The following is an 11308-nucleotide window of genomic DNA, read 5'->3' as shown; positions in this document are numbered from 1 at the left end:
TTTTTGTTTTAGAGATTTGAGGCAAGCTTTTTATAAACATATATATATATAAGCATCGAAGTTTCCTCTCATTTTAAAAATTAAAATTATATGGAGGAGAAGCTATTATTCTATTCATAGAGCCAATATCCAAGAATTATGGACCAATTATTATATGCAAGTAAGTGCGTTTGTTTGTGTGTTTAATCAGAAAGAAATGAAGTTAAATGACCGCACGTTTGGAAAACTTTTCCAAGTTCAAATATTCAATTTAACGCATAAAGTATGTTCTGTAGGCATTTTCGCTTCCACTCCTCTTTGTCAGTTCAACTGAAATCTGTTCTTGTTTCCAGGAATCAAGCCTCCTCAGGTATCGATTTTTCTTTTCACAAGTTAGTGGTTGTTCTTTGTTATTATTTTCTAGGGTTTAAAGATTTATTCGTGCACTTAACTTGTGAAATTGGATTGGAAGGTGTGAAGGGAAAATTTTTGTGTTAGATTTCATTCTGTTAATTGAAGTGTGGTTTTTTGTCTGTTGATCTGTCTTTCCTTACACACAGTTGTACATGTGATTTATAGCTGTTACTTGTAACTAGCCAGAATTGAAGTCTCAGACATTATTCATTACTAGATTGAATCTTAGTCTTATGCTCTTGAGCTCAAGTGACCTTTCTATTCTTTTTCTGGGGATTAAATGGAAACAGTATTTGCTCTCATCTCCATTTAAGAGCAGGAGCTACTCAGGTTTTAGCAGGATGTTCTTCTGAATTTAATTCAAACTGTACTTATTATTTAATTTCTGGGGAGTTTTGGTTTTCCATATATCCGTTCTTGGTACCCTAATACCCCCATTCACAGTTCATCTTGCTCCATAGGCCTCACCATTAACTGGAAGTTTTTGCTTGAATTTACATTTTCTGTACGTTTAAGATCAACGTTATTTCAGGAGATGCTGCTCTCTCAAAGGTTTTGAAATCAGTTACTGGTTCGGTCCCTGGTTTTAGGGGGACAGGATTGGTAGTTCATGATGCAGGTGCTTACTGCATGAGTATGACTTCAAAATACAATCTCAAGATGTGTCCACCCAAGTAGTGGGTGTGTATTGTAATTATAGTCATGCTCAAAATCTGAAGAACATGAGTTTGCTAAACCGAGCTCATTTCTCAGGCTAAAGATGATGGATGGTGTCCAAACTCCAGAATGAGGAGACATTTGAAGACCAATTAGATTCTTCAAGGATCTTTAAATTATTGTAGCTGTCGTTCATAAGACTTGTTCTGTTGCATCATATTTTTCTTGACACTGTGTACCTGAATAATTTTGTTAGCTGAGTAATGTCAGCTCACAGAAGCTGATAACATTTCATCTACCCTGCTGGAATTTATTTGGGAAATGGAGTAGTATCAGTTCTAATGACAGCATGGAGAAAGGAGAAACGAAAAGATTTGTGAAAGACGGGAACCCAGGAGGGCTACGTGGTTCTATCACCCAGATATAAAAGATCATTCATTACTCTCTTGGTAAAAGGTAAAAAATGTGGGATAAGTGGGGCTAACTAAAGATTTCATTTTCTGGAAATGATTACAGAATAAGTTCCTCAATAGATAAGTTGCATCAATCGTGTTATTTCATGTTACCTACTAGAGATAGCTTTACTTCTCCTTCAAAGCAAACCCCACCGTTTCACTCAGTCTCGATCCCCTCTTCTTTCCCAGATTCTGACTGAGGTACTACAGAAGCCCCTAAACTTGGATCAGAATCTTCCACATTTTTGGTCCCAATTTCCTCTTCAAGGAATTCCATCAAGATTTTCAAGGCATTAGCAGCCTCATCCTTCTCAAGCATCTTCTCCCTCTTATTTGCAGAAGATGCTTTAGCTATCTTGATCAATTCTTTAAGCCCATCTGAGGTCTTGCAAGCCTTCAAATTCTTAGACCCTTCTTCCATTCTCTCTTCATTTGTCACTTCTCTTTTGGTCATTTCTAAGTTTTCTTCTCTAACTCTTACAGTCTCCTTTTTGTGTTCAAGGAACTTAATCAGGCCCTGGAGAGCAAGCTCCTGATCATCGCTCTTCAACAGCTGTTCCCCTACTTCAGCAGGAGTCACCTTGATCGAGGCTATTAGCCCCTCAGCCTTTAATATAAGCGGGTGACTTGTGATTCCAAGATAATTGGTTGCCAGCATTTTGAGGCCACAGGGGGTGCAGTAAGACATGTGAATGTGCACATCCATACGGCCAGGACGCAACAAAGCTGGATCGAGCTTTTCTTTGTGGTTCGTCGTGAAAATAATGATCCGTTCGTCTCCACAACTTGACCACAACCCATCCATGAAATTCAGTAGCCCTGACAAGGTAATCTGGAATAAACAATGCCAATTATAATTCACCAATATATAGTGGAAACTTTACTACTAAAGAAATAGTTCTGTTCTGTTTTGATAGTAATGTGCAAATAGTTGTACAAGTTGGAAACTCGCCTTTGGTCGTTGGCTTTGATGGAAAATGGGTGGGAATTGTTTTGGTGATTTCCTCCTATCAGACAGATCAATGGATGCATCAATGTCTTCCACCACAAGAATTGACCTATTTGCCGTAGAAATCAGTAATCTCCTCAAGTCGGAATTGGACCTAAGGTCAGTCAGTTCCAAGTCATAAACATCAAAATTCAAATAATTGGCCATGGCTGCAATCAAACTTGATTTGCCTGTCCCTGGAGGCCCAAACAACAAGTACCCTCTTTTCCAAGCTTTCCCCACCTTCCTATAAAACTCTTTCCTCTTCAAAAACCTGTCAAGATCATCTATTATCGTCTTCTTGATCTCCTCATCCATTGCTAAAGTCCCAAAATTTGCCGGGTGATCAAGATTCACAGCTTGCCATGGATCCCGCCGTAGTCCATGCATTCTATCATTTCTCAACGTGTGCAATTTAAGGGTCTTTTGTTCCTCTTTAACAGCTTTTGATCTTTCAATAACATATGTCAAATACTCATTGAAAACCTTGTCTTTGTGTTTCTTGTGGAAGGTTAACTCCAAGCACCTAAATTCAGTTGTCAGAGTGTGTTGGAAGTCATCGGGGTAGTTAACGTACCGGGGTTGAGTTTCTTTGACAACTATCCTCCATTTCAGTTGGAACCCACAAAACTTATCGGTGATATCGTCATTTCCTCCCACTGAAACACGGATTCTCTTCTCCTTTTCGGGCAGCGAAGCCCGAAATCTCTTGGTGGAGGGGGTAATAATGGTGGCCACATAGAGTCTTGCGGCGTGAAAGAGTTGGTTTCTGTTTAGGCCATCGAACTCATGGATGACCAAGGTTATTTCATTAGAGAATGCAGTAAAAAGGTTTTGGAGCTTGATCGAGAAATATTGACTGAGCTCATGGGGGAGGAAATCTCGGGCAAATGACCGAACTAGCACGGCCGTGGCCGCGACGGAAGCGGCGGCGGAGATCACTGTCTTGGTCGACGGGAGTTCAATATTTGAATACATTGTTCTGTTGTTTCTTTTGGGTCGTAGCAGAATCAAATCTTGGAATTCAACAGAATCCGAAAACGGGGTTCTTCTTTTGGCGCGTGAAGACAAGAATCTAGGCTGTGATTTCAGCTCCCATTATCCACAAAAAAGGCCAATATTGAAGAAGATTTTTGAAAGGATATTTGTTTTGGGTTGACGGACTGAAAAAGGTTTTCAAAGTGGAGAGAGGTTGTGTAGGAATTTGGGGGTGAGAGAGAAAACTGCACCGATGAGATGTGAATATATAGGAGAGTGACTTGGAACATTAAAGCAAAGACTTGGACTTGTAGTGGTGGTGGAGTCTTGATTCTTGGGGTTTGCTTTTTCCTGCTGCCTTCCTTAGTTGGTTGTTTATAATATATGCATTGACTTTGACGTATCAGTTCCAAAAGTCTTCAACAGTTTCTTGGTGGGTTATATTTAACTGTTGACTATCGGTCAACTAACATCAAGGGAGATTCTTGCGAAACACCAAATCTTAGAACCTCAGGCGAGGTCTATGCAAATAACCCGTTTCTTGGTACTTCCGGGTGCACTGCACCTGCTGTACTCATGGCCATTGGATTGGTCCTCACCACCTGAATCAGAGCATCTGATGCTCGAGCTTTTCCACTTCATAAGGCAGATGAATCAATTGATGTGTCGAAGAATCTTTCGCAAATTAGTGCAAACATGGATAAATTTCAAGGTATCATCAGCCAAACGCTACAAGTTATTGTGCAGCACAGTACAGTACAATACAAGAAAACATACATTGGAAACTAGTAAAATTCTGAATCCCTCAATTGTTAGTTAACTGTTATCATTCTTCATCATTTTCTTCTCCTTCATCTAACATGTCTTTTGCCTTTTGTTCATCACTTTCCTTCTTTTTCTCCAAGAGAAACTGAATCAGGCCCCCGAGTGCAACCTCAACATTCTCACTCCTCAGCAATTGCTCACCAACTTCAGCTGGGGTCACGGTTGTTTCCTCTAGCAAACTGCCTATTTCCGGGAAAAGCATGTGATCCGTAATTCCATGGTAATTAGCTGCTAGAGTCTTGAATGCAGTAGGCGTACAGTAAGACATGAAAATGTGCACATCCATTCGTCCAGGGCGAAGCAACGCAGGGTCCAATCGGTCCTTGTGATTAGTCGTGAAGACAATAATCCTTTCGTCTCCACAACTAGACCATAGACCATCGATGAAATTCAGCAGCCCTGATAGAGTTACCTAACCGAATAACCAAATGATCAAGAAATCAGATGTTGGCAGTATTGGCTTAATTAAATGCTTTAATGCATGCAGCCCTGCACATAGAAAAAAAATAATTATTGACTACAATTTTATTGACCATGATTAAATAAAATCAATTGAAAAATATAGATTTTTTACCAAGAAAAAGTTATTTGCCATGGCTTTTAGCCCACGGCCAACAAGCATTACATAGTCGTGGTCAATAGCATTTTGCTACAGTTATTGTTTTTAACCATGGTTAATTGTTGTATTTTTTGTAGTGGCATTTCATACACACACAAACCTACCTACAGATGATTACCTGGTTAGCTTTGTCTTTCCGAACTATATTGACAGTCTGGATTTGGCTTTGACTCGATTTCAGCATTTTGAGTGCTCGTTCCTCAGCCTTCCTATCATCTATTTCAATACTGCAGTCGATGTCCTCAACTACTAGGATAGACCTATTTGCTGTGTTAATCAACAGTTTCCTCAGGTCAGAATTGGTGTGGATATCAGTTAACTCCAAGTCATACACATCGAAGTTAAGGTAATTCGCCATAGCTGCTATCAGGCTCGACTTCCCCGTCCCAGGTGGACCGTACAACAAGTACCCTCGTTTCCACGCCTTTCCCACTTTTCTATAAAAATCCCTTCGCCTGACAAACATGTCAAGATCGTCCATGATCATTTTCTTGAGCTTATCGTCCATGGCCAACGTATCGAAGGTTGCTGGATGATCAAGCTTGATGGAGTTCCAAGAATAATCCCCTGAATATCTACGGAACTGCTCGCTATTGAGAGTGTAGATTTTCAGGGTCTTTTTCTCTTCTTTCATGGTTTTGGACTCCCTTAGAACGTAAGGGAAGTAGGAGTCAAACACCATTTGCTTATGTTTCTTGTGAAAACGAACCTGGAAATATCTAACTTCCTGCTGGTGGACGTATTGGCCGGGGTGTGAAGTCGGACGTGAGGACTCAACCTGTCTAGTAATCTGCCTCCATTTGAAGCTCACCCCCTTGAATTCATCTATGATTTCTTGATTTTTAGCCATTGAAGTTGAGATCTTGCTCTCCATTTTGGGCATGGTCACCATGAACTTGTTTGTATTGGGAGAAATCTTCGTGCCCAGGTAGATTTCAGCCGCTTTGTAGATCTGATTAGTTGACAGGCCACTCGATTCTTCAATGATCAAAGTAATCTCTGATGAAAATGACTTGAAGAAACTATGGATTGATAAATACACATATTGTTGGAATTCATAGGGTATTAGGTCTCGGGCTATCGATCGGATCACCATAGCCGAGGCAGCTAGAGAAGCTGCTGTGGAAACAATTGTTTTAGCAGATGGCAGGTTCCCATGATCAGGCAACATGTTTGAAATCGAAACCATGTTTGGATTTGCAGAAAAACGATCTAGAGATGATGTTATATTGCAGGAACAAGTGTTGTCCCTAGCTTTTGTATCTTTTCTCTCTGTTTATTTATTTATTGCAAGTTAGTAAGAAATAATGATTTTGTATGAAGCAGTTGAAACCGAGGTGATTGTGAAACAGACGGAGTCTTTGTTTTCTTCTGCTCGTCCCCAAGCCTGTCGGGGTTATCATTCACAAACGGCTGAAAACGTAAAACTGTTCCTAAATTGTCGATATTTTCTAAGATAGCTGTTGTCTTGTTGTATTGACCTGACGGAAAAGCTCAAGTAGAAATCAACAAAAGCACAGAGTTAAAATCGTCCAGATCAGGTCTAGTGAAACATTAGAATTATCACAATTGGCCTTTTTCATTGTGCATTTAATTCTGATTTATGACCTGAAATTTATGGGACTCAATTCCTACAACTTCGTTGTGGCTGAGTCTTCAACTTCAACGACTTCTCCGGGCTCTGTATAGGTAAAATTTCCATTTCCCTGTGAAGATTTGAACAAATTCGGCTATTCTGAGTAATCACAAGAGAAGAAGCTGATCGACTATTCGAGTACATGTAGAGTATCGATCTGTCCACTAAAAACTGCTAGGAAGTCCCACTTAAAAGATTATGTAGAAGTGGGAGACAATCAGACAAAGTTGTTTGTGATGTTCTCTTTGAGATTTTGCAGCATTGCGGGCAGCCATGTGTTAGAGATGAGGAGAATCATCCTCTCTAACATCATGGCCCATGAATAAAGAAACTTTTGTGAACAATTCAGGATTTTTGGCCTACAAATGAATTTGCCCCTTCTTTTCTTCAAACTTTTCTCAAAGGATTAGTACTGCCTTGTAAGAGCCGAGTCATTTGGCAAACAGTATAAACTACTTGCTTTATAATAGCTCTGTTATACTTATTTTTTTATGCTTAAAGAATATCAGAATCAGATCCGCGACATGACATCAAAGCAGGAAAATACTAATCCAAATTAGGTTGGTGGAACCTGTACTAATTATATGACAAGTGCAATATACTTGCAGTATCATTGATATATATAGTTTATGAAAAATTATCAATCACATGATAAGTGTACCACTTGCTCTATGATTGATTTGTTTCGATCAAACTTAATTTGGGTATACACTCTCACTATCTATCTCTCTATATATATAAACCAAAAATAATTTTTTTCAAAAATATTTTTTCCGCAGTGTGCATAGATACTACTAGTTGGCAACGTGAAATCTAAGAACATATGCTTATTGTACAAGAATTAGAATACTATTCCTCTCTTGCTATAAGATTTTTTTTCTAATTTTCAAGAAACTAAAATTAACCCTGATCTGGAACTTCTTGGCTGAATTTCTGATTAATTGTAGACTATCAACCTGTTAAACTAATTCAATGAATAAATCAATAGCTAGTTGTAAGAAAAAATCTTATTTAAATAAGGTTTGATCTATGATGTGATTTATCACACTAGATTATTGCCATTAGCATGGAAACTTTGAAAAAATTCTGGGATTATGGTTTAGGACAACTGGTGAGGGGGCGACCATATTGATGATCGAGTATGATTTTTTACGTTGTTCAAACAAAAGAACAATATTACTCTCTTTTCTAGTTGCAAACTTTTGCGTTAAGGGCTGTGAAAACTAGCAAAATATAGAGGCAGATGAATAAATGTAAGAGAAACTTCAAAGCTCCCATATATACATGGATGTTTACTAGACAGGAGATACAGTTCCACTGTTAAGTGATCAGTCTTTTAACTCTGTATTCATAGGAACTCAAAAACAAGAAAAAGAAAGCAAGCAAGCATCCCCTTAACAAGCTAGGAGAAAGGGAAGAGGACAAAAGCCTGTCGGGTTTCAAATCGAAACCACAGCCGAAAAATCTTCTTCTTCCCTCAAAAACTTCTGCTGTCGGGCGATAAACGCCTCCACCGTCCGTCGGAACTCTTCGCTGCTCATCCGATCCTCTGCGTAGGAAGACATGGGAGCTGCCGCCTTCCTCCCAGAATGGACACTTTTCCGGCAATTCTCACTCATGCTTCGCCTCAGGTCGCGGCGGCGCTCCTCTCCATGCACCGCCCTCTCAAGATTCTGGGACTGGCTTCTGCTCATCTTCTTTTCATCAAAACAAACACTCACGTTTTTGTAAGCGTTCGATGCTTTCTCCCCCTCTTTGATGAACGTTTGCTGATTCCCTCGACATTTTTGCACGTACTCATCGTAAAAATCAGTGGTTTTATCACCCTTTTTCCCCGGAAATTGGGCCGATATGAACAAGAGAAGAATCACAATGGCGTTCCCGAGTATGAAGACGAAGAGCGGGCTGATGAGGGTTCCTGACGAGATTCCCCGGAAATATTGGGTGCAGGAGATGGTGGTGAAAGGAAAAGAAAACTGAGTGGAAAACCTGGAGAGGATGATGAGGAAGAGAAACAGCTCCAGGAATCGAAACAAAGTCGTGATTCTCTGAATCCTGTGGTACCTTGAGATGGCGTTTGCTTTCTCGAGTTTTATGTCGTGAAACTTGAATGAATCCATTTCTATATATATGAGAATTAACAGAGGATTTCTTGGCCCTGTTCTTGAGGTTGTGATCACAGAAAAGAGCAGTGGTTAGAGAAATTGGGTGGAGCCCTCAACTTGAACAGATAGCAGAAGATCATAGCTAGTTTAGAAAAAAATATCAGTGTTTTTGTTTTTGAAGTTAATTGTTTGGGGAATTGATGAGAGGGAGAAGTGGTACGTACTGCTATTTATAGATGTAGTCTGATAAGAAATTAAGAAAACGTATTATTAGATACGCAGTCGTTTTCGTTTTTCTACTTTTATTATATATAATTAGAATTAGTTGTAGTAGTGGTCTTTTTATTTGTTAGGGTGTACGAGGCTTTTGTTGGGGTGGGTGATGCACACTCATATGATAACCAAATCTGCAGCAGCTGCATGCATGCCCTTGCTTTTTCTTTTTTCTTTTTTTTTTTTTTGTGGATAAGTGGTAGTAGGCAATATATAATATATTTGCTTCTTAAAGGAATCGAATTCTCTACCTACTTAATTTCAACTATTTTTTTTATAGATAATGTTAAATTCGGTTCAACATTTGATCCATATCTACTGATCAAGGCGTGCATGTAAATCATCATATCTGTCCCATCTTATTACTCATATACACTAGGGATAATTATATTTTTCTCTCTTGAGATTTGATATAATTACATGTAAATTTAAGGGGTGCTAGATGTAATTTTCCAAACTATAAAGGATTTACGTGTAATTACACCAAATCTCATAAGAGGGGAATGTAGTTATCCTTATATACTATTATACTATTTGTTGTAAATTTAAAATTAGAATCATAATTAGTTTAAATTTATATCAATAACTTAATAATTACATTTATATTGGATTTTAAATAATTGAACTCTCATTTTGAATTATTTGATAGGCACGCGAGATACTACTTAATTATTCGACTCTTGGAATTTTAAGAAGTGCATGTCTTGACTATATACAATTTTTTGTCAAGTGTAATTTGGGTAGCTAAATGCTGGTATTAAAGTTAGTTTGATTAATAAAGTTGAAAACAAACACGTGTTAAGGGGTTTTATTACCAAACTAATCACGCTTTCTTGACAAGTACACACTCTCCACTCTCGGTTGAAAAAAACGGTTAGCATTGATTTGACAGTTTGGGTTGGGCTTGTCTTGTTCATATTCATGGCTGCCTCCAACTCCAACGGATTCCTCACACAACACACCCTTTTATTGCTTTCACTCTTTTTTCTTTCCACATATCTTTATGTTTTAACATTTTTATAGAATTGTCATATTTGTTTGTAATAATAATATAAAAAGAGAGGATTAATGTTTGATTAATTAAAAGGTAGTGGAATTTATGATTTATGATTGTTGTAGGGACATATGATGAGTATTCTTGTCTTGTAATTCCTTACTAACTAAGAAAATGGCACACCCACCAATTGATTTGGAAGGAGGCGGGGCCCTCCAAAAAGCTTCGCAGTTTTGGTTGTTAGCAGTGCAGCAGCAGTGGTTCAATTTTGGAGAGCTTTGATTGATGGGTAAAGGCTGCCCAAATTCCTCATTGCATGTATATATGATTAATAATTTTGCTAGTTAGTGAAAAATGATTGCTCTTACAATTAAATGAACATATTCCTGTTGAATTGCATAATTGGATATATGAATATGAGAACTTGTACAAGTGGGAGACAGACAAGTAGAAGCCATTTCAACTCCAACTCTATCTAATGCATACTACAAATTTGTAGTCAACCCTCTTCTTCTTTAAAACCAGTACCAAATCACAACTCATCAATTGGCACTCACTGTATATATGGAAATGATTCTATTCGAAGCCCCTAATCCAGACTTAATGCAACGCTTTTATACATCTTAAAGCAACTTTTATGCTTCCTAAAGCGCATTAAACAAGAGATAAGGACACAAACATCACCCTCAAAAACCTAGTTAATTACACTGCCCCTACCTTTGATTCTTTAATAATTCATATATATATATAGATATGAAAAATCCTAACTAATTATATGACGTGCATTGTGGATTCAGAGATTTTTGAGTCGGATTCCACTTTTGATATGCCCTCTCTCTCTCTCTCTTCATTTCCTTTTTAGCTTTTTAATAATAATGAGTATACAAACATTAAGCATCTTGTGTGTGTTTGTGAATTTCTAACCATAAGCATATGCACCTCAAACACTCTACATTATTAGTGGGGCCTGCAGAAGAAGTATTGATACATGCACTACCAATCTCTTTTTCTATATCAAATTAGTAGTGCTGCTAACACACACTTATTATTTATTTATTTTTAATAAAAATTAGTATGTATATAATCAAATACATACAATTTAAAAATAAAAACTAATATATGATTAAAAGTAAAGGAAGTGATGAACATGGTGAAAGTATAGGATAAACATGATAGTACATATTAAATTAAAACAAATAAGTAATTATATTTAAGAATTTATTTGGTATTATAGTTTTGGTGTCGGAATATCACAAATCTCTATATTTTTTGGCATTGCGCAAGATTGAGTTATTTGAGGTTGTTGAATTGAACAGACTTTTTGGTTTGTCTTTAGTCATTGAATATGAAAAATATTTGTTGTATGCATCATCATCATCCTTCAT

General features: G+C 37.7%; 3 protein-coding genes and 1 long non-coding RNA gene across 7 annotated transcripts; 1 reads left to right on the top strand and 3 right to left on the bottom strand.

Annotated features, from left to right (window-relative positions):
* The first annotated feature begins 30 nt into the window (after positions 1–30).
* Positions 31–2145, top strand: LOC105169661 (uncharacterized). Of its 4 annotated transcripts, none has more exons than XR_002287680.2 (4): positions 31–160; positions 276–349; positions 1147–1506; positions 2008–2145. It is a non-coding gene; the product is annotated as an uncharacterized LOC105169661 (long non-coding RNA). The 4 variants fall into 4 exon arrangements; XR_016066791.1 differs by having other exon boundaries at positions 926–1506; XR_016066789.1 differs by lacking the exon at positions 31–160 and having other exon boundaries at positions 175–349.
* LOC105169662 (AAA-ATPase At3g50940) lies at positions 1473–3740 on the bottom strand. Its single transcript, XM_011090128.3, has 2 exons — positions 2458–3740; positions 1473–2337 (listed from the first exon to the last, which is right to left on the bottom strand). Exons 1-2 carry the CDS (start codon positions 3469–3471, stop codon positions 1663–1665), a joined length of 1689 nt encoding a protein of 562 aa, XP_011088430.2. The 5' UTR covers positions 3472–3740; the 3' UTR covers positions 1473–1662.
* Positions 3741–4297: 557 nt separating this feature from the next.
* Positions 4298–6352, bottom strand: LOC105169663 (AAA-ATPase At3g50940). The gene is made up of 2 exons (XM_011090129.3): positions 5034–6352; positions 4298–4708 (listed from the first exon to the last, which is right to left on the bottom strand). The coding sequence occupies exons 1-2, from the start codon at positions 6102–6104 to the stop codon at positions 4298–4300; spliced, it is 1482 nt and encodes a 493-aa protein (XP_011088431.1). The 5' UTR covers positions 6105–6352.
* A 1447-nt stretch (positions 6353–7799) lies between these two features.
* LOC105169660 (uncharacterized) lies at positions 7800–8876 on the bottom strand. Its single transcript, XM_011090126.3, has one exon. The coding sequence runs from the start codon at positions 8669–8671 to the stop codon at positions 7991–7993; it is 681 nt and encodes a 226-aa protein (XP_011088428.1). The 5' UTR covers positions 8672–8876; the 3' UTR covers positions 7800–7990.
* Positions 8877–11308: the final 2432 nt, after the last annotated feature.

The sequence above is a fragment of the Sesamum indicum genome, linkage group LG8 (assembly GCF_026168435.1).
Source record: "Sesamum indicum cultivar Baizhima isolate 11 linkage group LG8, ASM2616843v1, whole genome shotgun sequence".
Lineage (NCBI taxonomy): Eukaryota > Viridiplantae > Streptophyta > Magnoliopsida > Lamiales > Pedaliaceae > Sesamum > Sesamum indicum.
This window is presented reverse-complemented; position numbering and strand designations above follow the sequence as displayed.

What these genes read in the sequence shown, in the direction of transcription:
- LOC105169662 (XM_011090128.3), bottom strand. Translation starts at nt 3,471, where the DNA reads ATGTATTCAAATATTGAACTCCCGTCGACCAAGACAGTGATCTCCGCC. An exon ending in ATCAAAGCCAACGACCAAAG is followed by an intron (nt 2,338 to 2,457) that starts GCGAGTTTCCAA and finishes TGTTTATTCCAG; the next exon opens with ATTACCTTGTCAGGGCTACT.
- LOC105169663 (XM_011090129.3), bottom strand. Translation starts at nt 6,104, where the DNA reads ATGGTTTCGATTTCAAACATGTTGCCTGATCATGGGAACCTGCCATCT. An exon ending in GGAAAGACAAAGCTAACCAG is followed by an intron (nt 4,709 to 5,033) that starts GTAATCATCTGT and finishes TTATTCGGTTAG; the next exon opens with GTAACTCTATCAGGGCTGCT.
- LOC105169660 (XM_011090126.3), bottom strand. Translation starts at nt 8,671, where the DNA reads ATGGATTCATTCAAGTTTCACGACATAAAACTCGAGAAAGCAAACGCC.